The sequence below is a fragment of the Hypanus sabinus genome, chromosome 21, assembly GCF_030144855.1.
Source record: "Hypanus sabinus isolate sHypSab1 chromosome 21, sHypSab1.hap1, whole genome shotgun sequence".
In the NCBI taxonomy this organism is placed as follows: domain Eukaryota; kingdom Metazoa; phylum Chordata; class Chondrichthyes; order Myliobatiformes; family Dasyatidae; genus Hypanus; species Hypanus sabinus.
The window spans coordinates 69888688-69916537 of record NC_082726.1 but is presented as its reverse complement, the minus strand read 5'-3'; the positions used below and the strand labels follow the sequence as shown (position 1 = coordinate 69916537).

At 48.0% G+C, this 27850-nt stretch overlaps 1 protein-coding gene across 1 annotated transcript in view; it reads left to right on the top strand.

The window, feature by feature from the left end:
- Positions 1–3404: 3404 nt before the first annotated feature.
- The window catches only part of LOC132379181 (vinculin), a 293243-nt gene continuing 268797 nt past the window's right edge, over positions 3405–27850 (top strand). The window contains exon 1 of the mRNA XM_059946852.1: positions 3405–3767. Coding sequence (XP_059802835.1) covers positions 3600–3767 — 168 coding nt within the window. The 5' untranslated portion in view covers positions 3405–3599. The remainder of the gene's footprint in view (positions 3768–27850) is intronic.

Genomic DNA, 27850 nt, shown 5'->3' with positions numbered 1-27850 from the left:
AGGGAGATCCAGTAGATGTACTGTACCTCGATTTTCAGAAGGCATTTGATAAGATCCCACATAGGAGATTGGTGGGTAAAAGCAGAACTCATGGCATTGGGGGGAAGACACTGACATGGATAGAAAACTGGTTGGCAGATAGAAAGCAAAGGGTAGAGGTGAATGGGTGTTTCTCAGAATGGCAGGTGGTGACTAGTGGGGTGCCACAGGGCTCGGTATTGGGGCCACAGCTGTTTACGATTTACATCAACATTTTAGATGAAGGCATTGAGAATAACATCAGCAAGTTTGCTGATGATACTAAACTGGGTGGCAGTGTGACATGTGATGAGGATGTTAGAATTCAGGGTGACGGATAGGCTGGGTGAGTGGGCAGATACTTGGCAGATGACGTTTAATGTGAATAAGTGTGAGGTTATCCACTTTGGGAGTAAGAACAGGAAGGCAGATTATTATCTGAACGGTGTAGAGTTGGGTAAGGGAGAAATACAAAGAGATCTAGGAGTCCTTGTTCATCAGTCACAGAAGGTGAATGAGCAAGTGCAGCAGGCAGTGAAGAAGGCTAATGGAATGTTGGCCTTTATTACAAAGGGAATTGAGTACAAGAGCAAGGAAATCCTTTTGCATTTGTACAGGGCCCTGGTGAGATCACACCTGGAGTATTGTGTACAGTTTTGGTCTCCAGGGTTAAGGAAGGACATCCTGGCTGTAGAGGAAGTGCAGCATAGATTCACGAGGTTAATTCCTGGGATGTCCGGACTGTCTTACGCAGAGAGGTTAGAGAGACTGGGCTTGTACACGCTGGAATTAAGGAGATTGAGAGGGGATCTGATTGCAACATATAAGATTATTAAGGGATTGGACAAGATAGAGGCAGGAAATATGTTCCAGATGCTGGGAGAGTCCAGTACCAGAGGGCATGGTTTAAGAATAAGGGGTAAGTCATTTAGGACAGAGTTAAGGAAAAACTTCTTCTCCCAGAGAGTTGTGGGGGTGTGGAATGCACTGCCTCAGAAGGCAGTGGAGGCCAATTCTCTGGATGCTTTCAAGAAGGAGCTAGATAGGTATCTTATGGATAGGGGAATCAAGGGATATAGGGACAAGGCAGGAACCGGGTATTGATAGTAGATGATCAACCATGATCTCAGAATGGCGGTGCAGGCTCGAAGGGCCGAATGGTCTACTTCTGCACCTATTGTCTATTCTGTTGAGAGTTAAGGGGCAAAAGTTTAGGGGTAACACAAGGGGAATTTCTTTACTCAGTGGTAGCTGTGTCGAACAAGCTTTCCAGTAGAAGTGGTAGAGGCAGGTTTGGTATTGCCATTTAAAGTAAAATTGGATAGGTATATGGACAGGAAAGGAATGGAGGGTTATGGGCTGAGTGCAGGTCGGTGGGACTAGGTGAGAGTAAGCGTTCATCATGGACTAGAAGGACCAAGATGGCTTGTTTCTGTGCTGTAATTGTTATATGGTTATAGACACAGGAGCAGAATTAGGACATTCAGCCCATCAAATCTGATCCATCATGGCTGATTTATTTTCCCCCTCAATCCCATTCTTTTGTGTTCTCCCCTGACCTTTGACACATTTACTAATCAAGACTCTGTAAAATACATTATGGGCACATCCCTCCTCACCACTGGTAGCACCTACAGAAGGTGCTGTCTATAGAAGGCAACATCCATCATTAAAGAAAACCATATTCTGTCACACCATCCTTTCAAAGCTACCATCAGACAATATGTACAGAAGCCTCAAGTCCCACACAACCAGGTTCAAGAAAGCTACTTCCCTTTAACCATTTGATTCTTGAAATAACCAGCAAAACCCCAATCACTATAGTTTAGCAAAACTACAAATGCTGCTTTATATTGAAATGGATTATTTTGAGTCAAGTATACAATTTGTTTTTCTTGTGATTGCTACTTGTATGATGCTGTGTGCTTTGTTGTTGCTGCAAGTTTTTCATTGCACCTGTACATAAATGCATTCATGCATCTGACAAACCTAACTTAAAATAAACAGTAAATGCTGGAGAGAATAAAAAAAACCTCAGCATTCAACCATCATTTGTAGAAACAGTCAACATTTCAGGTTTTCAAAACTCTTCAGCATGATTGAGATAAGGAAAGATCCAAGTTGGTATGAGTGAGAGGATGGGGGATAGAGGAGTAAAAGAGCCCGAGATAGGGTAAGTAAAATGATTTAATACTGGCAGTTACAGTGTTCTTCATCTTGCAATGAGTTGTTAATGAGACCAACAGACTCCCCAGTACAAGAAATGCTAAGAAAAACACCTAATGTGAGACAAGAACCAAAATGGAAAATACCATCAGGCAAGAGTAAAAGAGTAGCACGCAGTGTTTTTGACAACCTGAATGTGGCCTCATCGTGGTAGTATAGAAGGCCATGGACTGATATGTTGGAATAGGAATTGTGATGGGTGGCTAAATCACACTTCCCATTCCAACATCAGTTCATGGTCCTCTACTGCTGAGATGAGGTCACACTCATGTTGAAGGAGCAAACACTTATATTCTGTCTAGGTAGCCTCCAACCTGATGGCATGAATATCAGTTTCTCAAACTTCTGGAAATTGCCTCCCACCCCCCACTATTCTCCATTCCTATTTCCCTCTTTCAACTTATCTCCTTACCTGTCCATCACTTCCCTTTCTTCCATGGTTTGCTATCTTTTATCAGATTACCCACACCTCCAGCCCTCTACCACTTCCACATCAAACTCCCAGCCCTTTACTTCACCCCTCCCCCAGTTTCATCTATCACCTACTGCCCTCTACTTCTTCCTCCCCTCCCCCAACCTTCATACTCTCGCATTTTCCCCTTCCTTTTCAGTCTTGATGAAGGGTCTTGTCCCGAAATGTCGGCTGTTTACTCTTTTTCATAGATGCTGCATGGCCTGCTGAGTTCTTCCAACATTTTGTGTATGTTTCTTTAAATTTCCAGCATCTGCAGATATTCTTGTGTTCGGGACCTCAAACAGGTTTGTCATCTGGAATTCTGGATTGCCCTTGCATTGAGTCTTTTTGCTAATATCTCCAAACGCTCGAATGAAAAATGGCCGTTCATTATCATCCAGTTCAATGGAGTTCCAGGTAAAAGATGGTCTGGAGAGTCTGCCTACGCCTTGAGTGGCTTCAGCCGCACTTCAACAGCGCCAAACATTCCATACCAGAGGACAGAATTCCCTTTTAAGGAAGTAGACCGCCTTACGTCACCAGCACTCAGAAGGTCCAAGAGAGAAACAACGCCCGTTCGCCAATCCCGCCGGAAACGACGCACACTAAGGGGCGGAATTAAAAAGAAAACCGTGCCTCATAGTTGATTGAATGCTACACAGACCAGTGAGAGGGCACTCTCGCCGAAGATGACGTTAGACAATTGGCGAAGGGCGGGGTGGGAGAGAAAGTATCCACTAGAAGGGAGACTTGCTCGAGGAAAATCGTTTGGGAGTGTTCTTTTCTTGTGTATTGTAAAGTAGAAAGCGGAAGTATTTCGAATATATCTTGACTAGAAGCATCGTCTTCTTCTCTTTAACTTTGGGTGCACTTTGATTTTGGTCCTGCTTGAGTTGCAACGATGCCTGTGTTTCATACGAAGACGATAGAAAGTATCCTGGAGCCCGTGGCTCAACAAATTTCCCATCTGGTTATTATGCACGAAGAGGGTGAAGTGGATGGAAAAGCTATTCCTGATCTTACGGGCCCGGTTGCTGCTGTACAGGCTGCTGTCAGTAATTTGGTGAGGGTAAGTATATCCTCTCTAATCTGGGTGTATTGTGGTCTACCACTACTTAAAATGCAGCACAATGAAAAGGATCTTGTTTTCAAAGACAAAGGTACTCCCAGTATAAATGTTCCATAATTCATTTCTTGCTGCTAGGGTAACAGTACAGTAAGAATTTCCCTCCCAAATAAGTCTACGATGATGTTGAATACAGTTTACAACTTTGGACTGATCGAGTTCCACCACTGATAAATAGACGGTCCACACACAGTTTGGTCTACTGAATAGTTAGACGTGTTGTTCTGCATGGTTCCGATGTCTCATTTAAATATGTGCATAATGTTTTACTGGATGTGTACGTAATATTGCATTTCCATAAACATTTAATAGCTTCATGTTTTAATTGTATAAAGCAAACCATGTCAGAGCTATGAAAGGCTTTGTTTCTCACAAGCAAACGGTGGGGCATCCCCTGCGGGAACGATTTTCCATCGTGACCATTAAAATTTTGCAGCTGATTAAAAGCAAGAAGAATAAAACTTTGCAGTGTTATGTTCTTAGAACTCGAGCCTTGAAACCAGGGTTCTTCCTTTTTTATTAACTGTAGTTTGTTTTGTGGTTGGTTTGATCGAGAGATTTGTATGACAGCTACCAGAAAGCGTTGGTACGCCCAAAGACAGCTGGTTACCTTTTATGAATCTACAGTTTATTGGAATATTTATTGTTGCGCCACGTGTGTATTTATGTTTTTGGCAATATTGAAGAACATAGTGTTACTCAACGATTTGAGGCGTTTTCAGTATGTGTTTCAGATATGTGCAAAGTTGACTCATTTATCACGTAGATGGTTTTCATCACAGAAACATGTTCAATTTTGCTAATTGCTTTTTGTCCATTATCAAATTATTTGACTATTTGACTATTTGTGGTTAACTGAATATGTGCAACGCTTTTTTTTACTTTATATAATTAGAGCTTAAAGTGAAAGTAAAATATTGAGGGTTTTGGAAATCTGGAATTATAAAAGAAACAAACTAATAGCACCAAAAAGCTCTATTGATCTCAAAGTTTACCATTTCTGTAGAGGAATATCACCCAGCAAGTTGTCTAGATACAGGTGCTTCTAGTAATGGGGGAGATTATGGATAGGTTGAGTTTTTTTCCTTGGAACAAAGTAGATTGAGAGATCTGTAGGGTAGAAGATCAAAATCTTGTACCCATGATACAGATAACAAAAACAAGAAGAATAGGTTTAGATGACAGGGAGGGGTTTTTAAATGAATCAGAAGGTTATGTTTCTTTTACATGCAGTTGCTATTTGGAATGCTGTACCAGAGAAGGCAGTGGAATCAGTTCTGATTACATACTACATTTAAGATGTATTTCGATAGGCAATTAAAGAAAGCCCAGCAGGCATAGGAGCTGAATTGAGTCAATTGCCTCTTCGAGTTTGCTGCACTATTGTCATGATTGATTTGTATTCCCTCTCACCACCACTCTCCTGCTTTCTTCAACCTTTGACATTGTACTAATCAATAACTATCAATCTGCGCTTTAAATGTACCAAATAACTAGGCCTCCACAGCTGCCTGAGGCAATGAAACCCATGATATACTGACCTCTGGCTAAAGGGACACCCTTCTGTTCTGAGGCTATGTTCTCTGATCCTTGATTCTTCTGCTATTGGAAATATCCTGCCAACATCCACTTCATCTCAGCCTTTTAATATTTAGTGGTTTTCACTGAGGTTTTCTTCTCTTCAGTGCCTGAGTCAGTGGTGGAGGTAGACGCACTAGTGAAGTTTAAGAGACTGCGAGACAAATATATGGAGGAATTTAAGGTGGGGGGTTATATGTGAGGCAGGGTTTGAGGGTCAGCACAACATTGTGGGCCAAAGGGCCTGTAATGTGCTGTACTATTCTATGTTTTTTCCCCATGCCCCCCCCCCTCCATTCTTCTAATCTCCAGTGAGTACAGGCCAAGAGTTAACAAACACTCTTCAAATGATGGATTAGGTCTAGTTCTGCTTCTATGTTTGATGTTAACCCTTTCATTCTTGAGATCATTCTTGTAAATTTCCTCTGAACCCTCTCCAATGGCAAAACATGTTTTAGAAATGGGCCCAAATAGGCAAAGTATAGAAGAATGTAGGCAGAATTTGGGCAAATGGGATTATGTAGGTGGGCGAAAGTCAGCATGGATGTGGTGGACTGAAGGGACTATTTCTCTGCTGTACAGCACTAGCTCTACTAGCATAAGTCAGGCTAACATGGGAACTGCTTATTGATTTCAGGAGGAGGAAACCGAAGGTCCATGAGTTGGTCCTCATCAGACATGGATGGGGTCTGCCCCTTTAAATTCATAAAACATAGAAAAACTACAGCCCAATACAGGCCCTGCGGCCCACAATGCTATGCCGAACACATACTTACTTTAGAAATTACCTAGGGTTACTCACAGCCCTCTATTTTTCTAAGCTCCGTGTACCTATCCAGGAGTCCCTTAAAAGACCCTATTGTATCCACCTCCACCACCATCGCTGGCAGCCCATTCCACGCACTCACCACTTTCTACATAAAAATACAACAACAACTTACCCCTGACATCTCCTCTGTACCTACTTCCAAGCACCTTAAAACTGCCCTCTCGTGATAGCTGTTTCAGCCCTGGAAAAAGCCTCTGACTATTCACACGATCAATACTTCTCATCATTTTGTACACAAATTCCTTGCTGGTTGCATTTCAGAGGACCTTTCCTGGGTCCAACACACAAATACCATTATGAAGACAACACGGCAGTGCCTCTACTTCCTTAAAAGCTTGTGAAGATTCAGTATAACGTCTGAAACTTTTGACAAATTTCTATTGCTGTCTGGTGGAGAGTATATTGATTGGCTGCATCACAGCCTGGTATGGAAACACCAATGCCCTTAAACAGAAAATCCTACCAAAAGCAGTAGCTATGGCCCAGTGCATCACCAGTAAATCCCTCTACACTATTGAGCACATCTACACAGAGTGTTGGTGCAGGAAAGCGGGATCCATAATCAGGGATCCCATTTATCCAGGTCATGCTCACTTCTTGCTGCTGGCATCAGGAAGAAGATATAGAACCTCAGGACTCGCACCATCAGGTTCAGGAACAGTTATTACCCCTCAACCATAAGTTTCCTGAACCAGAGAGGGTAACCTAAAGACCCACTCTCAGGGGCTCTTCATCTCACGTTCCTGATAATCATTTGCTTGTTTATTTTTGTTATTATTATTTGTATTTGCCGTTTGTTGCCTATTGTACACTGGTTGTCCATACTTAGTACAGTCTTACATTGATTATATTATTATCTATTGAATTCTCTGCCTAATGAAGCAGTGGAGGCTACCTCACTAAATATATTTAAGACAAGGTTGGATAGATTTTTGCATAGTGGGGAAATTAAGGGTTATGGGAAAAAGACAGGGAGGTGGGGATGAGTCTGTGACCAGATCAGCCATGATCTTATTGAATGGCGGAGCAGATGGCCTACTCCTGCTCCTATTTCTTATTTCTCATGTTATTGGATTTATTGAGCATGCCCTCAAGAAAATAAATCTCAAGGATGACATATATGTACTTAATTAATAAATTTTCTTTAACTGTGCAGCACAATATTATAGGAAAGACGTTGTCAAGTTGGAGAATGTGCAGAAGAGACTTACTAGGATTCAAAGGTCTGGATTATATGGAGAGATTTATCATGCTGGATCTTTATTCCTTGATACATAGGAGAATAAGGGTGGGCAGACATTGTCTTTTTTCCAGGGTTGAGGAGTCCAAAATGAAAGGGCACAGACACAAGGTGAGAGGAGAAGAGATTTAAGAGAGAACTGAGAAGTAACTTCTTTCCACGGAGGTTGCCTTGAATGAGCTGCCACAAAAAGTGGTTGAGGTTATACAATTTCAATGTTTAAGAAGTGTATGGAGGGGAGGGGCTTAGAGAGTTATGGGTTGAATGCAGGCAACTGTGACGAGCAAAGAGGATGCTGTGATTGACATGAGCCATTTGGACTGATGAACAGTATAACTCTGATTCTCTATGACTCTTACCCATCGGTCTCTGTTCTATAAACACTGAAGTGCCATGCCATTTACTGTACAAGACCTTCACTAGTTAAACTTTTTAATATGCAACATTTTGTCCTGTCCATGTAAAATTTCAACTGCCATTCAGATTCTTATCAATTTCAATATACTGTGGCGGCTCATTTCCTAGCGTATGCGAACCGACTCACAATTAGATAGCCTACGGGGGTTTGCGAGCACAGAGCTTTGGAGCCTCTTCGCCATGGGGGGCCGGTTGACAGAGGCTTAAAAGTGAGGCTGAAGTTTTCGAATAAAGTTTTTCCTTCGACTGCAGTTACCGACTCCGTGTCGTAATTTTAGCGCTGTTTGTAGCACACCGCTACAATTGGTGACCCCGACGGTCCAAACGATTTTTGGACCAGAAATGACCGACGCCGCCTCTGTTCATGCGGTTTCGTTGAAACTGCCGGGTTTCTGGACACAGCGCCCGGACCTATGGTTCCAGCAAGCCGAAGCCCAATTCCACGTTCGCCGGATCACCTCAGAAGACACCCGCTACTACTACGTGGTGGGCTCCCTCGACCAGGACACAGCTGCCCAGGTCGCGGAGTTCGTACAGTCGCCCCCGGCAGACGGCAAGTACATGGAATTCAAAGCCCTGCTCCTCAGGATTTTCGGACTCTCACGGCGCGAGCGGGCTGCCCGTTTACTGCACCTGGATGGCTTGGGCGACAGACCTCCATCGGCTTTAATGAACGAGATGTTGTCTCTGGCCGAGGGACACACAGGCCTCATGTTTGAGCAGGCATTCCTGGAGCAGCTGCCCGAGGACATACGCCTGCTGCTGTCCGACGCGGATTTCAGTGACCCCCGGAAGGTGGCAGCCCGGGCGGACTTGCTGTGGAACGCCAAAAAGGTGAGCGGGGCGTCCATCGCACAGATCTCCCAGCCACGCTCCCGGCAGCAAACCAGTCCAGGCCCGGCCGCAGAGCCCACTAACCCCCGGCCCAATGACCACTGGTGCTTCTACCACCAGCGGTGGGGCGCAGAAGCCCGCCGTTGCCGCCCGCCCTGCAAGTTCCCGGGAAACGCCAGGGCCAGCCGCCGCTGATGGCTACGGCGGCTGGCCATCGGGATAGCCTCCTGTATGTGTGGGATAGCAGGTCGGGACGCCGCTTTTTGGTCGATACTGGGGCTGAGGTCAGCGTTTTACCTCCGACAAGTTACGACACTCGCAGCAGGGCACCGGGTCCCCCCCTGAGGGCCGTGAATGGCAGCACAGTAAGGACCTATGGCACCCGTCAGGTGCAGCTACAGTTCGGCCCCAGCCAGTTCACGTGGGACTTCACACTGGCCGCCGTAGCCCAACCGCTTCTGGGTGCGGATTTTTTGCGAGCTCACAGCCTGCTGGTTGACCTGCCCAGGAAGAGACTGGTACACGCCGAGACCTTTCAGACGTTCTCCCTGGGCGCGGCCCAGTTGCCAGCCCCTCACCTCGGCTCCATCACGCTGTCCGACAACGACTTCACCAGGGTCCTGGCGGAGTTCCCATCGGTTCTGGCACCGCAGTTCACAGCAGCCATGCCCAGGCACGGCGTACAGCACCACATCCCGACACAGGGACCACCCCTCCATGCCCGTGCTCGGCGGCTTCCCCCGGACAGGCTCCGACTGGCGAAGGAGGAGTTCCAGAGAATGGAGGAATTGGGGATCATCCGGCGGTCCGACAGCCCCTGGGCTTCCCCCCTGCACATGGTGCCCAAAGCGACGGGGGGCTGGAGACCGTGCGGCGACTACCGCAGGCTGAACGAGGCTACCACACCGGACCGCTACCCTGTGCCGCACATTCAGGACTTTGCGGCAAACCTGCACGGCGCCCGGATCTTCTCCAAGGTCGACCTTGTCCGAGGGTACCATCAAATCCCGATGCATCCTGACGACGTCCCCAAGACGGCTCTCATCACCCCGTTTGGCCTCTTCGAGTTCCTCCGCATGCCGTTCGGCCTGAAGAATGCCGCACAGACGTTCCAGCGGTTAATGGACGCGGTGGGACGGGACCTGGACTTCGCGTTCATCTATTTGGATGACATCCTCATAGCCAGCGGCAGTCGTCAGGAGCATCTGTCCCACCTCCGTCAACTCTGCGCCCGACTGAGTGAGTACGGTCTTACAATTAACCCTGCCAAATGCCAGTTCGGACTTGATACCATTGACTTCCTGGGCCACAGGATTACTAAAGACGGGGCAACCCCTCTGCCCGCTAAGGTAGATGCGGTCCGCCACTTCCCCCGACCCACCACGGTCAAAGGCCTTCAGGAATTCGTAGGTATGGTCAATTTCTACCGCCGCTTCCTCCCTTCAGCTGCCCGGATCATGCGCCCCCTGTTCGCCCTGATGTCGGGTCCGAGCAAGGACATTACCTGGGACGAGGAGTCCGCCGCTGCTTTCGTTCAAACGAAGGAAGCTTTGGCTGACGCCGCAATGCTAGTACATCCCAGAATGGACACCCCTACCGCCCTCACAGTGGACGCATCAAACACGGCAGTCGGTGGGGTGCTGGAGCAGCTCATCGCAGGTCGCTGGCAACCCCTGGCGTTTTTCAGCAAACACCTGCGGCCACCCGAGCTCAAGTACGGTGCTTTTGACCGGGAACTGTTGGCGCTCTACCTGGCAATCCGGCATTTCAGGTACTTCCTAGAAGGTCGGCCCTTCACCGCGTTCACGGACCACAAACCGCTTACCTTTGCGTTTACGAAAGCATCCGACCCCTGGTCATCCCGCCAGCAACGCCACCTGTCCTACATCTCTGAATACACAACGGATGTCCGGCACGTCTCGGGTAAGGACAATGTCGTGGCGGATGCGCTCTCTCGCCCTACCGTTCATGCCCTTTCCCAAGGGGTAGACTTTGAGGCACTGGCAGAGGCACAGCAGGTAGATGAGGAGATTCCGAGTTACAGGACTGCAGTCTCTGGTTTGCAGCTCCAGGACTTCCCCGTGGGCCCAGGTGAGAGGACCCTACTCTGTGACGTCGCCACCAACCAGCCCCGTCCGGTCGTCCCCGCAGCCTGGCGGCGACGTGTTTTCGACTCCATTCATAACTTGGCGCATCCCTCCATCCGGACAACTGTCCGGATGGTTTCCAGCAGGTTCGTTTGGCACGGACTCCGCAAACAGGTCAGTGAATGGGCCAGGACGTGCATGCACTGCCAGACGGCCAAGGTTCAGCGGCACACCAAAGCCCCACCGCAGCAGTTCCATCCCGCCCACCGGCGTTTCGACCACATTCATGTGGATATCGTGGGCCCCCTGCCAGTGTCGCGCGGAGCGCGTTACCTCCTGACTATCGTGGACCGGTTCACAAGATGGCCAGAGGCGGTCCCGCTCACCGACACCACCTCCGAATCTTGCGCCCGAGCCCTGATCGCCACCTGGATATCCCGCTTTGGTGTACCAGCCCACATTACCTCCGACAGAGGCGCCCAGTTCACCTCCAGCCTGTGGTCAGCTATGGCCAGCCTTTTGGGGACTCAGCTGCACCACACCACTGCCTACCACCCACAGTCGAACGGGCTAGTGGAGCGTTTCCACCGTCACCTGAAGTCGGCCCTCATGGCCCGCCTGCGAGGAGCCAACTGGGCGGACGAGCTTCCCTGGGTCCTTCTCGGCATCCGCACAGCGCCCAAGGACGACCTGCACGCCTCGTCGGCCGAGTTGGTATACGGCGCGCCCCTGGCCGTCCCCGGGGAGTTCCTACCAGCCCCAAGGGGGCAAGAGGAAGAACCCGCTGCAGTCCTGGGCAGACTTCGCGAGAAGCTCGGTAACCTGGCCCCCATACCCACTTCACAGCATGGGCGGCACCCGACCTGCGTACCCAAAGACCTACGGAACTGTAAGTTTGTGTTTGTACGAAGGGGCGGGCATCGGCCACCGCTGCAGCGGCCATACGAGGGGCCGTTTACGGTGCTCCGGAACAACGGGTCCACGTTCGTGCTGGACGTTGGGGGGAAGGAGGAGGTTTTCACGGTGGACCGCCTCAAGCCGGCCCATGTGGACCTGGCGCAACCGGCCGAGTTTCCGGCGCCTCGGCGCAGAGGCCGACCTCCCAAGCAGGTTCTGGCCCAGGCTGTGGACATTGGGGGGTGTATCGCCGGTTCTGGGGGGGGGTTATGTGGCGGCTCATTTCCTAGCGTATGCGAACCGACTCACAATTAGATAGCCTACGGGGGTTTGCGAGCACAGAGCTTTGGAGCCTCTTCGCCATGGGGGGCCGGTTGACAGAGGCTTAAAAGTGAGGCTGAAGTTTTCGAATAAAGTTTTTCCTTCGACTGCAGTTACCGACTCCGTGTCGTAATTTTAGCGCTGTTTGTAGCACACCGCTACAATACCACCTATATTGTTGTCAGCCACAAACTTGGTAACCTTCCCATTCATATCTAAATAGCTAATGTCTATCTTGAACTCAGTGGACTCAACCAATATGTGCAGCACTCTGGACACAGGCCCTCACCCTGGAAAGACAGTTTTTCACTACCATCATCTGACTTCTTCCATCAGACTAATTTTATGCCCATTTGACTTGGCTTACTCTGGACCTCATGATCTGACATTGCCAACCAGCCTACCATGTGTGACCTTATCAAAGATCTTGCTAAAACTTCCTCACTTATTTTGGAGTCTTCATTTCTCAGAAGCCCTGATTTTTTTTTTGTTTCTCAGCCATTCTCCTATTCCTTTTTCTCATGCATTCTGCTTTACACTTTATCAAAGTTTGCTTATCACTCACTTAATTCAAAATTTCCCCAGCCCTCGGTCTTACAATGCACTTTGCTTAGGGCCATGCTGCAAAATGATTTGGTCAATGTCCAAACTTGGAGACATGTATATCCATCCATGCACGTGCTTGAATTGTGTGTGCTTTGCCAAGAACCTGATGTGACTCCTGCCCTCCACTGGCATTCTCCAGCAATTAAATCCCTTGCACCTTAGGTGAGGGTGCTTGTGAGTGCAGGTGTTGGGTAGGCTTTGATGAGTAGAGCTGTTGCTCTCTGCCAAGATGTGAAAATGGATAGGAACTGCTTCATATGTAGCAGCATCACATAGATTCACGTGCTGTCCCTCATTACTATCTGTTGTGCATGATGGAATTTTGCTGGCACCCCAGCTCTCTTAATTCGAGATTTTTCTTTGGTAACAATGTCAGTGGTAGTCACTGGTTGTTGAGTTTGTTACCATAGAGCCTGAGAGCTGTGCAGCCAAAGAAAAAGAGGAGGAGACTGGTTCCACATTGATGTATTGAGTTCTTTGTATCTTTGCAATTTAGTTGTATCAGACCATCTGGAAATGGATGATGAATGGTAACTTTGTCAGTGGGGAGGAAAGGTACTAATGCCAAAAAAGTTCTAACATTGTAATTTTTTTAATATACAGTAAGGGGAAGCCATTTGGCCCGTCTGTGCTAATCAGAAAAAAAAACCTTTGCCACTTTTCAGTTCTGGGGTGTTTCTCTGTAGATCATGTTTAAGTGTGATGAAGGATTCTGCCTTTACAATTGTTTCACATAACTACTGTACTCTGGGGAGGAAAAATGATCTACGTCTACTCTTGAAACTGCTTAATTCTAAATAATGATTTTATCTTGCCTTAGTCTCTGTTCCTCGTGATTTATACACCTGACCCAAGTATAGTTTTGGTTTCTGACTTTACAATAATCAATCATAAGTTTATCCAATCTTTTTCTAAAACTGGCAAATCTTTAGTCCTGTGTATTTCCACTGCACCCTCTTCATTAATTTAAAAAATTGTACTATACCCAACAACTCCAATAAGTTCTGTTGGTTAGAGTAAATGTCTACTTTATATAAAAAAAAAGTTTCTGCTAATTCTTTAGAAAAATGTATTGACATTTTTTTCGAAGTTTTATCTAACAAGCTTACAGAATCCGAATTGGGTCTGATATCACTGGCGTATATCATGAAATTTGTTAACTTGGCAGAAGCAGTACAATGCAATACATAATATAGGAAAAAAAAGTAAATTAATTGCACTGTATATGTATATTAAGAATAAAATTAATACAGTAAAACAGAAATAGTACTAAAAATAAATAGTGGGGCAGTGTTCATGGGTTCAATGTCCATTTAGGAACTGGATGGCAGATGGGACAGAGTTGTTTCTGAATCACTAAGTGTGTGCCTTCAGGCTTCTGTACCTTCTTCCTGACGGTGACAATGAGAAGAAGGTATGCCCCCCCCCCCCCCATTAAGATGAGGGTCCTTAATATTGGTTGACAATTTTAAGTCTTGGATACTATGGAGGCTGATACCCAAGATCGAGCTAACTAATTTTATAATTTCTTGTAACTTCTTTCGATCCTGCATAGTAGCCCCCTCACCCCCATTCCAGACATTGATGTGGTCTGTCAGAATTCTCTCCATTAAACACTTGTAGAAGTTTTTGTGTGTTTCTGGTAACAAACCAAATCTCTTCAAACTGTTGTCTGATCTTTTTAGTTGCATTGATATCCAGGTTAGATCCTCAGATCTTGACACCCATAAATTTGAAATTGCTTACTCTTTACACTTCTGATGCCTTTATGAGGATTAGTTTGTGTTTCCTTGTCCTCCACATTCTGAAGTTCCTGGTCAGCTCTTTGATCTTACTGATATTGAGTGCAAGGTTGTTGCTGTGATACCACTCCACCAGCTGGTATGTCTCACTCCTGTATGCCCTTTTCTCCATCTGAAATTCTGCCAACAATGGTTATATGAATCACAGCAAGCAGGCAGAGGAGTAAGTCGTCGGTTTTTCAGGAAAAAGTTCAGATTTTTTTTTCCAAATTACTTGGGATAAAAGAGGCACAACTGCGCAGGCATGTGACCTCAGAGCGTGGAAAATTTAAAAAGGCAAGCAAGTTTCAACGGTTCTTCTGAATCACAGCAAGCAGGCAGAGGAGTAAGTCGCCGGTTTTTCGGGGAAAAAGTTCAGATTTTTATTTCAAACTACTTGGGATAAAAGAGGTACGACTGCACAGGCAGGGACCTCAGAGAGCAGAAGATTTTAAAAGAACTCTGTAGCTGTGTACTACACGCAGTGCTGAAATAACGACACGTAGTCGATGAACCGCAGTTACAAAAGAGATTTTATTCTAACTTCTTGGCCCCACTTTAAAGCCTTCCTGATCCCGCCCTTCCTGGGCGTGGATGCTGTAGGATGCACAGACTTTTCCCCTTGCTGGTGAAGCAAACTTGGCACCCTTTTGGGACTGGCCTTTATGCCGGCGCGCTGGCTATTTGTGAGCCGGTTCGAGTGCGCTAGGAAGTGGGTCACTGCATAACCCCCCCCCCCCCCCAGAAACGGCGATACACCCCCCAATGTCCACAGTCTGGGCCGGACCCTGTTTGGGAGGTCGGCCTCTGCGCCGCAGTGCTGAAAACTCAGCCGGTTGCGCCACGTCCACATGAGCCAGTTTGAGTCGGTCTACCATGAAAACCACCTCTCTCCCCCCAACGTCCCGCACGAATGTGGACCTGTTGTTTCTGATCACCATAAACGGCCCTTCGTAGGGCCGCTGTCGTGGTGCCCGATGTCCACCCCTTCGTACAAACACAAACTTACATTTCTTCAGGTCTTTGGGTACACAGGTCGGGTTCTGCCCATGCTGCGAAGTGGGTATGGGGGCCAGGTCACCGAGCCTTCCGCGTAGTCTGTCCAGGACTGCTGTGGGTTCTTCCTCGTGCCACCTTGGGGCTGGTATGAACTCCTCGGGGACGACCAGGGGTGTGCCGTACACCAACTCGGCCGACGAGGTGTGCAGATCGTCTTTGGGCACCGTGCGGATTCCGAGCAGGACCCAGGGAAGCTCGTCCACCCTGTTACGTCCTCTCAGGCGGGCCATGAGAGCCGACTTTAGGTGACGGTGGAAACGCTCCACCAGGCTGTTCGACTGTGGGTGGTAGGCAGTTGTGTGGTGCAGCTGTGTCCCCAAAAGGCTGGCCATAGCTGACCACAGGCTGGAGGTGAACTGGGCGCCTCTGCCGGAGGTAATGTGGGCCGGTACACCAAAGCGAGATACCCAGGTGGTGATCAATGCCCAGGCGCAAGATTTGGAGGTGGTGTCGGTGAGCGGGATCGCCTCTGGCCATCTTGTGAACTGGTCCACGATAGTAAGGAGATGCTGCGCTCCGCGCGACACTGGCAGGGGGCCTATGATATCCACATGAATATGGTCGAAACGCTGGTTTGTGGGGTGGAACTGCTGCGGCAGGACTTTGGTGTGCCGCTGCACCTTGGCCGTCTGGCAGTGCATGCACGTTTTGGCCCATTCACTGACCTGCTTGCGGAGTCCGTGCCAAACGAACCTGTTGGTTACCATCCGGACGGTTGTTCTGATGGAGGGGTGCGCTAAGTTATGAACGGAGCTGAAAATGCGCTGCCACCAGGCTGCTGGGACGGCGGGACGGGGTTGGCTGGTGGTGACGTCACAGAGCAGGGTCCTTTCACCTGGGCCTACGGGAAGGTCCTGGAGCTGCAAACCGGAGATTGCAGTTCTGTAACTGGGGATCTCCTCGTCTGCCTGCTGCGCCTCCGCCAGCGCCTCAAAGCCTACCCCTTGGGAAAGGGCATGAATGGTAGGGCGAGAGAGTGCGTCCGCAATGGCATTGTCCTTTCCCGAGACATGCCGGACATCTGTCGTGTATTCAGAGATGTAGGACAGGCGGCGCTGCTGGCGGGACGACCAGGGATCGGACACCTTCGTGAACGCAAAGGTAAGTGGTTTGTGGTCCGTGAATGCGGTGAAGGGCCTACCTGCTAAGAAGTACCTGATTGCCAGGTATAGAGCCAACAGTTCTCGGTCGAAAGCACTGTATTTGAGCTCAGGTGGTTGCAGGTGTTTGCTGAAAAATGCCAGGGGTCGCCAGCGACCCTTGATGAGTTGCTCCAGCACCCCACCGACTGCCGTGTTAGATGTGTCCACTGTGAGGGCGGTAGGGACGTCCATTCTGGGGTGTACTAGCATTGCGGCGTTTACCAAGGCTTCTTTCATTTTAATGAAAGCGGCAGTGGACTCCTCGTCCCAGGTAATGTCCTTGCCCGGACCCGACATCAGGGTGAACAGGGGGCGCATGATTCGGGCAGCTGAAGGGAGGAAGAAATTCACCATACCCACGAATTCCTGAAGGCCTTTGATTGTGGTGGATCAGGGGAAATGGCAGACTGTGTCTGCCTTAGCGGGCAGAGGGGTTGCCCCGTCTGTAGTGATCCTGTGGCCCTGGAAGTCGATGGTGTTGAGCCCAAACTGGCATTTGGCCGTGTTGATTGTCAGACCGTTTTCACTCAGTCGGGCGTAGAGTTGACGGAGATGGGACAGATCGTCCTGACGACTGCTGCTGGCTATGAGGATGTCGTCCAAATAGATGAAAGCGAAGTCCAGGTCGCGTCCCACCGCGTCCATCCATTCTTCAGGCTGAACGGCATGCGGAGAAACTCGAAAAGGCCGAAAGGGGTGATGGGTGCTGTTTTGGGGGTGTCGTCAGGATGCTTCGGGATTTGATGGTATCCCTGGACGAGGTCTACCTTGGAGAAGATCCGTGCGTGGTGCAGGTTTGCTGCAAAGTCCTGAATGTGTGGCACAGGGTAGCGGTCCGGTGTTGTAGCCTCGTTCAGCCTGCGGTAGTCACCGCATGGTCTCCAGCCCCCTGATGCTTTGGGAACCATGTGCAGGGGGGAGGCCCATGGGCTGTCGGACCGCTGTATGATCCCCAATTCCACCATCCTCTTGAACTCCTCCTTCGCCAGTCGGAGCTTGTCCAGGGGAAGCTGCCGAGCACGGGCGTGGCGGGGTGGGCCCTGGGTCGGGATGTGGTGCTGTACGCCGTGTCTGGGCGTGGCTGCTGTGAACTGTGGTGCCAGAACCGATGGGAAATCTGCCAGAACTCTGGTGAAGTCGTTGTTGGACAGTGTGATGGAGTCTAGGTGTGGGGCTGGCAACTGGGCTTCACCCAGGCAGAACGTCTGAAAGGTCTCGGTGTGGACCAGTCTCCTCCTCGGCAGATCGACCAGTAGGCAGTGAGACCGCAAAAAATCCGCGCCCAGGAGCGGTTGGGCTACAGTGGCCAGTGTGAAGTCCCACGTGAACTGGTTGGAGCCGAACTGCAGCCGCACCGTACGGGTGCCATAGGTCCTTACTGTGCTGTAGTTTGTGGCCCTCAGAGTGGGACCCGGTGCCCTGTTGCAGGTGTCGTAACTCATCGGAGGTAAGACGCTGATCTCGGCTCTGGTGTCGACAAAAAACGGCGTCCAGACCGCTTGTCCCACACATACAGGAGGCCATCCCGATGGCCAGCCACCATAGCCATCAGCGGCAGCTGGCCCTGGCGTTTCCTGGGAACTTGCAGGGTGGGCTACAGCGGAGGGCTTCTGTGCCCCACCACTGGTGGTAGAAGCACCATTGTTCGTCAGTCTCCTCACCCCTGCCTCTGGGGTTAGCAGTCTCTGCGGCAGGGCCTGGTCTGGTCTGCTGCTGGGAGTGTGGCCTGGTGATCTGTGCGACGGATGCCCCACTCTCCTTCTTGGCTTTCCACAGCAAGTCCGCCCGGGCTGCCACCTTCCAGGGGTCGCTGAAATCCGCGTCGGACAGCAGCAAGCGGATGTCCTGGGGCAGCTGCTCCAGGAATGCCTGCTCAAACATGAGGCAGGGCTTGTGTCCTCCGGCCAGGGACAACATCTTGTTCATTAAAGCGGATGGCAGTCTGTCTCCCAAACCATCCAGGTGCAGCTCGCTTGCGTCGTGAGAGTCTGAAAGTCCTTATGAGCAGGGCTTTGAATTCCATGTATTTGCCGTCTGCTGAGGGAGACTGTATGAACTCCTCAACCTGGGCTGCTGTGTCCTGGTCAAGGGAGCTCACCACGTAATAGTAACGTGTGGCATCTGAGGTTATCTGCCGAATGTGGAATTGGGCTTCTGCTTGCTGGAACCATAGGTGAGGTCGCAGCGTCCAGAAGCTTGGCAGTTTTAACGAAACTGCATGAACAGATGCGGCGTCGTTCATCTTCGGCCCAAATATCGTTTGGGTCATCGGGGTCACCAATTGTGGCGGTGAGCTACACGCAACGCTGAAATAACGACACGTAGTCGATGAACTGCAGTTACAAAAGAGATTTTATTCGAACTTCGCGGCCTCGCTATAAAGCCTTCCTGATCCCACCCTCCCCGGGTGCAGATGCTGTAGGGGGCATGTACTCACAGTCCTGTCCCGCGTGCGGGCTTTTCCCCTTGCTGGTGAAGCAGTCTTGGCGCCCTTTTGGGACTGGCCTTTATGCCGGCGTGCTGGCTATTTGTGAGCCGGTTTGAGTGCGCTACGAAGTGGGTCGCCACAACACTGCCATATCCAGCGGGCAGCGGAGTGAATGGGTACAGCGTGATAGGGCTTTGGCTCAACGGGCTTCGGCGAAAACGGGGAGGGGCTTCCTGCGATTGTTGAGCCTTACAGTAAAGTGGTAGGTTACAGGCTTATTTATTTAGAGCTGACAGTAGCATTAGCGGTATGCATTTAGGATTAGTGTTGTGCCTGGAGTACCAGATGTGGGGATCCTGGGAGACTCCCAGCCTCCCCCAGGAATACATCTGCTCCTGATGCAATGAGATGAAGCTCCTTAGGGATCCTGTGAGGGATCTGGAGCACCAACTTGATGACCTTCAGCTTATTAGAGAAAGTGAGGAGGTGATCGATAGTACTTGTAGAGAAATAGTTGACAGCACCTCTGTGACTGTCCCCCTCAGGAATCGGTATATAGTTTTAGATACTGTTGGAGAGGTTGACCAGACAGAGGAAGACCACAACCAACAAATCTCTGGCACTCTGCCCAGTGCCGTGATCACGAGAGCAAGGAGAAATGCAGTTATCATAGGGGATTTCATCATGAGGGGAACAGACAATAGATTCTGCGAGCCGGACAAGGATACCCGGATGGTGTGTTGCCTCCCTGGTGCGAGGGTACCAGATATCACAATAGACAATAGGTGCAGACGTAGACCATTCGGCCCTTCGAGCCTGCACCGCCATTAGACAATAGACAATAGGTGCAGAAGTAGACCATTCGGCCCCTCGAGTCTGCACCACCATTCTGAGATCATGGCTAATCATTCACTATCAATACCCAGTCCCTGCCTTGTCCCCATATCCCTTGATTCCCCTATCCATCAGATATCTATCTAGCTCCTTCTTGAAAGCATCCAGAGAATTGGCCTCCACCGTCTTCCGAGGCAGTGCATTCCACACCTCCACAACTCTCTGGGAGAAGAAGTTTTTCCTCAACTCTGTTTTAAATAACTGACCTCTTATTCTCAATCCATGCCCTCTGGTACTGGACTCTCCCAGCATCTGGAACATATTTCCTGCCTCTGTCTTGTCCAATCCCTTAATAATCTTACATGTTGCAATCAGATCCCCTCTCATTCTCCTTAATTCCAGCGTGTACAAGCCCAGTCTCTCTAACCTCTCTGCGTAAGACAGTCCGGACAGCTCAGAAATTAACCTTGTGAATCTATGCTGCACTTCCTCTATAGCCAGGATGTCCTTCCTTAACCCTGGAGACTAAAACTGCACACAATACTCTCGGTGTGGTCTCACCAGGGCCCTGTACAAATGCAAAAGGATTTCTTTGCTCTTGTACTCAATTCCCTTTGTAATAAAGGCCAACATTCCATTAACCTTCTTCACTGCCTGCTGCACTTGCTCATTCACCTTCAGTGACTGATGAACAAGGACTCCTAGATCTCTTTGTATTTCTCCCTTACCTAACTCTACACCGTTCAGATAATAATCTGCCTTCCTGTTCTTACTCCCAAAGTGGATAACCTCACACTTATTCACATTAAACGTCATCTGCCAAGTATCTGCCCACCCACTCAACCTATCCAAGACACTCTGAATTCTCTGAACATCCTCATCACATGTCACACTGCCACCCAGCTTAGTATCATCAGTAAACTTGCTGATGTTATTCTCAATGCCTTCATCTAAATCAGGGGTTGGCAACCATTACCACTGAAAGAGCCATATGGACTCATTTCCCACAGAAAAGAAAACACTGGGAGCCACAAAACCCGTTTGACATTTAAAATGAAATAACACTGCATACAATGGTTTTTTTTTTGCCTTAATGCTATGTATAAACAAACTATAATGTTTTTCATTTATGAAATTGATGAACTCCTGCAGAGAAAACAAAATTACATTTCTGCATGCAACAAAAACATTTTGAACTCTGAAAAAAAGACGTTGGGTTGAAGGTTACTCCATAGTTAGCCTACCTTGGATCGAAGAATTAAAAGAAAGCGCGCACTGGCGGGTGTCAGGCATTGGCAGTGGTGATGTATATTAATAGTGATAAAAAAACATGTTGTGGCGGTGTGCTACACGCAGCGCTAAAATAACGACACTGCAGTCAAAGATAACTTTATTTGAACTAAACAGCCTTGCTTTAAAGCCTCCCTCAACCAAAAGACACGTACTCACAAACCCCCGTAGGCTATCTCCCTTAGCCGGAACGGTGGCTAATTGTGAGCTGGTTCAGATGTGCCAGGAAATGGGGTCGCCACAACGTTTTATTTAGATTATACAAGATCACCATAATCTTCAAATTTCTAATTACATTTCAAAAACTAACAAACCACGGGGAGCCACAGCACAGAGATGAAAGAGTCGCATGCGGCTCCAGAGCTGCGGGTTGCCGACCCCTGATCTAAATCGTTGATGTAAGTCGTAAACAGCTGTGGTCCCAATACCGAGCCCTGTGGCACCTCACTAGTCACCACCTGGCATTCCGAGAAACACCCATTCACCATTACCCTTTGCTTTCTATCTACCAACCAGTTTTTTATCCATGTCAATATCTTTCCCCCCTCCCAATGAGCTCTGATTTTACCCACCAATCTCCTATGTGGGACCTTATCAAATGCCTTCTGAAAATTGAGGTACACTACATCCACTGGATCTCCCTTGTCTAACTTCCTGGTTACATCCTCGAAAAACTGCAATAGATTAGTCAAGCATGATTTGCCCTTGGTAAATCCATGCTGGCTCAGCCCAATCCTATCACTGCTATCTAGATCTTGGATCGGGTCCAGAGTATTCTCAGGAGAGAGGGCGAGCAACCAGAACATGTTGGTACCAATGACGTAGACAGAAAAAGAGAGGAGGTCCTGAAGGGAGATTACTAGGAGCTAGGAAGAAAATCGAAAAGCCGGACCTCCAGAGTAATAATCTCAGGATTACTGCCTGAGCCAAATAAACCAGGGAAGTAGTGCACCCATGGCTGACAAGGGAAATTAGGGATAGTATCAAGTCCAAAGAAGAAACATACAATTTAGCCAGAAAAAGCAGCACACATGAGGACTGGGAGAAATTCAGAGTCCAGCAGAGGAGGACAAAGGGCTTAATTTAGGAAAGGGGAGAAAGGATTATGAGAGAAAGCTGGCAGGGAACATAAAAACTGACTGTAAAAGCTTTTATAGATATGTGAAAAGAAAAAGATTGGTTAAGATAAATGTAGGTCCTTTACAGTCAGAAACAGGTGAATTGATCATGGGGAACAAGGACATGGCAGACCAATTGAATAACTACTTTGGTTCTGTCTTCACTAAGGAGGACATAAATAATCTTCCAGAAATAGTAGGGGACCAAGGGTCCAGTGAGATGGAGGAACTGAGGGAAATACATGTTAGTAGGAAAGTGGTGTTAGGTAAATTGAAGGGATTAAAGGCAGATAAATCCCCAGAGCCAGATGGTTTGCATCCCAGAGTGCTTAAGGAAGTAGCCCAAGAAATAGTGGATGCATTAGTGATAATTTTTCAAAATTCCTTAGATTCTGGATTAGTTCCTGAGGATTGGAGGGTGGCTAATGTAACCCCACTTTTTAAAAAAAGGAGGGAGAGAAAAACCGGGGAATTATAGACCGGTTAGTCTGACATCGGTGGTGGGGAAAATGCTAGAGTCGGTTATCAAAGATGTGATAACAGCACATTTGGAGAGCAGTGAAATCATCGGACAAAGTCAGCATGGATTAGTGAAAGGAAAATCATGTCTGACGAATCTTATAGAATTTTTTTGAAGATGTAACTAGTAGAGTGGATAGGGGAGAGCCAGTGGATGTGGTATATTTAGATTTTCAGAAGGCTTTTGACAAGGTCCCACACAGGAGATTAGTGTGCAAACTTAAAGCACACGGTATTGGCGGTATGGTATTGATGTGGATAGAGAATTGGTTGGCAGACAGGAAGCAAAGAGTGGGAATAAACAAGACCTTTTCAGAATGGCAGGCAGTGACTAGTGGGGTACCACAAAGCTCAGTGCTGCGACCCCAGTTGTTTACCATATATATTAATGATTTAGATGAGGGAATTAAATGCAGCATCTTCAAGTTTGCAGATGGCACGAAGCTGGGCGGCGGTGTTAGCTGTGAGGAGGATGCTAAGAGGATGCACGGTGACTTTGATAGGTTAGGTGAGTGAGCAAATTCATGGCAGATGTAATTTAATGTGGATAAATGTGAGGTTATCCACTTTGGTGGCAAGAATAGGAAAACAGATTATTATCTGAATGGTGGCCAATTAGGAAAAGGGGAGGTGCAACAAGACCTGGGTGTCATTGTACACCAGTCATTGAAAGTGGGCATGCAGGTACAGCAGGTGGTGAAAAAGGCAAATGGTATGTTGGCATTCATAGCAAGAGGATTCGAGTACAGAAGCAGGGAGGTTCTACTGCAGTTGTACAAGGCCTTGGTGAGAAGACACCTAGAGTATTGTCTGCAGTTTTGGTCCCCTAATCTGAGGAAAGACATTCTTGCCATAGAGGGAGTACAAAGAAGGTTCACCAGATTGATTCCTGGGATGGCAGGACTTTCACATGAAGAAAGGATGGATTGACTGGGCTTAAACTCACTGGAATTTAGAAGATTGAGGGGGGATCTTATTGAAACGTATAAAATTCTAAAGGGATTGGACAGGCTAGATGCAGGAAGATTGTTTCCGATGTTGGGGAAGTCCAGAACGAGGGGTCACAGTTTAAGGATAAAGGGGAAGCCTTTTAGGAGCAAGATGAGGAGAAACCTCTTCACACAGAGAGTGGTGAATCTGTGGAATTCTCTGCCACAGGAAACAGTCGAGGCCAGTTCATTGGTTGTATTTAAGAGGGAGTTAGATATGGCCCTTGTGGCTAAAGGGATCAGGGGGTATGGGGAGAAGGCAGGTACAGGGTTCTGAGATGGATAATCAGTCATGATCGTACTGAATGGAGGTGCAGGCTTGAAGGGCCAAATGGTCTACTCCCGCACCTATTTTCTATGTTTCTGTCTTCAGCAAATTTATGGATGGTATTTGAGCCACATAGTCATAGGTGTAGAGAGAATAGAACAGTGGGCTGAACACTCGACCCTGAGGTGCACCAGTGTTAATTGCCAGCAAGGAAGAGATATTATTAACAATCTGCACAGAATGTGGTCTTGTAGTAGAGGATCCAGTTGCAGAGGAAGGTACAGAGACCCAGATTCTGAAGCTTATTGTTCAGGTCTGTGAGAATGATGGTGTTAAAAGCTGAGCTATAATCAATTAACAGGATCCCACATGGGTGTTTGTATTGTCCGGGTCATATAAGACAATCTGAAGAGATTGCGTCTGCCATTGGCATATTGTGGAAATAGGCAAATTGTAGTGGGTCCAGGTTCTTGCTGAGGCAGGAGTTCATTATAGCCATGCTAAACTCTCAAAGCATTTAATCACTGTGGACACGAGGAAATCTGCAGATGCTGGAAATTCAAACAACACACACAAAATGCTGGTGAAACACAGCAGGCCAGGCAGCATCTATAGTGAGAAGCGCTGTCGACGTTTCGGGCCGAGACCCTTCATCAGGACTAACTGAAAGGAAAGATAGTAAGAGATTTGAAAGTAGTGGGGGGAGGGGGAAATGCGAAGTGATAGGAGAAGACCGGAGGGGGTGGGATGAAGCTAAGCACTGGAAAGGTGATTGGCGAAAGTGATGCAGAGCTGGAGAAGGGAAAGGATCATGGGACGGGAAGCCTCGGGAGAAAGAAAGGGGGAGGGGAGCACCAGAGGGATATGGAGAACAGGCAAACAAATATGTCAGGGATGGGGTAAGAAGGGGAGGAGGGGCATTAACGGAAGTTAGAGAAGTCAATGTTCATGCCATCAGGTTGGAGGCTACCCAGCCGGTATACAAGGTGTTGTTCCTCCAACCTGAGTTTGGATTCATTTTGACAGTAGAGGAGGCTATGGATAGACATATCAGAATGGGAATGGGACGTGGAATTAAAATGTGTGGCCACTGGGAGATCCTGCTTTTTCTGGTGGACCGAGCGTAGGTGTTCAGAAAAACTGTCTCCCAGTCTGCCTTGGGTCTCACCAATATATAAAAGGCCACACTGGGAGCACCGGAAGCAGTATACCACACCAGCCGACTCACAGGTGAAGTGTAGCCTCTAGCCTCACCTGGAAGGACTGTTCCCCTTGTCCTCACCTATTACCCCACCAGCCTCCAGGTCCAACGTATAATTCTCCATAACTTCTGCCACCTCCAACGGGATCACACTACCAAGCACATTTTTCCCTCCCCCCCCCTCTTCTGCTTTTTGCAGGGATCGCTCCCTACGCGACTCCCTTGTCCACTCGTTCCCCCCCCCCCCCCCCCCCAATCCCACCGATCTCCCTCCTGGTACTTATCCTTGTAAATGGAACAAGTGCTACACCTGCCCTTACACTTCCTCCCTCACCACCATTCAGGGCCCCAGACAGTCCTTCCAGGTGAGGCGACACTTCACCTGTGAGTTGGCTGGTTGTCTGTGTCCAGTGCTCCCGGTGTGGCCTTTTATATATTGGTGAGACCCGACGTAGACTGGGAGACAGTTTCGCTGAACACCTATGCTCTGTCTGCCAGAGAAAGCAGGATCTCCCAGTGGCCACACATTTTAATTCCACGTCCCATTCCCATTCTGATATGTCTATCCATGGCCTCCTCTACTGTCAAAATGAATCCAAACTCAGGTTGGAGGAACAACACCTTGTATACCAGCTGGGTAGCCTCCAACCTGATGGCATGAACATTGACTTCTCTAACTTCCGTTAATGCCCCTCCTCCCCTTCTTACCCCATCCCTGACATATTTAGTTGTTTGCCTGTTCTCCATCTCCCTCTGGTGTCACCCCCCACCCCTTTCATCCGAGGCCTCCCGTCCCATGATCCTTTCCCTTCTCCAGCTCTGTATCACTTTTGCCAATCACCTTTCCAGCTCTTAGCTTCATCCCACCCCCTCCGGTCTTCTTCTATCATTTCGCATTTTCCCCTCCCCCCACTACTTTCAAATCTCTTACTATCTTTCCTTTCTGTTAGTCCTGATGAAGGGTTTCGGCCTGAAACGTCGACAGCGCTTCTCACTATAGATCCTAGATCCTGCCTGGCCTACCGTGTTCCACCAGCATTTTGTGTGTGTTGTTGTTCATCACTGTAGATGTGAGTGCTACCGTACAATAGTCATTAAGGCATCTCACACTACTTATCTTGGGCACTCTTCTTGTTGCCCTTTTGAAGCAGATGGGACCTTCCAACCACAGCAGTGAGAGGTTGAAAAAGTCCTGGAATGCACCCACCAGTTGGCTGGCATGTTTTCAGAGCCTTACCATGTACTTCATCGAGGCCTGCCACTTCGTGAGGGTTCACCATCCTGAAAGATGGGCCTGAGGTTAGCCCATCGCAGACACCAGTCACCTCAACCATAAACTATTTCAACTGCTTTGGTTTGGTCCTGGATTTAATGCTGTACCAACAGATTACGGGATAGCTTATTTCTACAAGCCTTTAGACTTTTAAATTCACATATCTGTACATTGCAATGGAGTCATAACACAAAAATTTTTACTCTCTCAAGTTGTGAGTTGGATGTAAAATTTTAAATAAATTCTAAATTCAGTACAAAGATCGCAGGGTCACCAGGTGGAGCAGGGATCTTCACAACTATAATTGCATTCTCCCTTTCAAAGTGGGCATAAAAGGCACTGAGCTTGTCTGGTAGTGAAGCATTGCTGCCATTCATGCTATTGTGTTTCACTTTGTAGGAAGTAATGTCCTTCATTGTGTCCTACACATGGGTCTTTGACTCAGAATTGTATAATAATTTGGAAAATGGAGCTGGATCTAAATCATACAGTTTGAGTAACCATTTAAATGTATTTTCTGTGACTGAACATTGGGCAAGTTGCTTCCAAATATTACATGATTTGCAGTCATTCTTGGATTGCAGTGTTTGCCATTGACGTGTATAGAACTGGAAAAATTGTAATCCGGGGGAAAATTTGGCATTTGGGAGCCTTTTAACTACTCTACTTGACTAAAATTTTTTTGACCAATTTAAATAATAATCTGCTCTTTCATTTTTCCTTCCAAAGTGAATGACCACACCAGCATTGTACTCGACCTATCTATATCTCTCTGCAGATTCCCTGTATCTTCTGCACAGTTTGTTTTTCCACTCAATTTAGTATCATCAGCAAACTTAGATACACTATACTCAGTCCCCTCTTCCAGAATATTAATATCTATCGGGAACAATTGCCAACCCAGCACTGACCTCTGCGGCACACCACTCACCACACCCATGTATCCCAAGTCTTTGTTTTCTATGGGTTATCCAATCCTCTATCCATGCTAATACATCACCCCCAACTCTATGCATCCTTATCCAATGAATAAGTCTTTTATACAGCACCTTATTGAACGCTTTCTGGAAATCCAAGTAAATAATGCCCACCTGTTCCCCTCCGTCCACTGTGCTTGTTATATCCTCAAAGAACTCCAGTAAATTTGTCAAGCAGGACATGCCTTTCTTTTCAGATGCCTCGATATTTCATTCATGATAGCTCTGAGCATTTTCCCAACTACAGATGTTAAACTAACTGGCCTATAGTTACCTGCCTTTTGCCTATGTCCTTCCTTTTTTGAACAGTGTCGTGACTTTCACTGTCTTCCAATCCA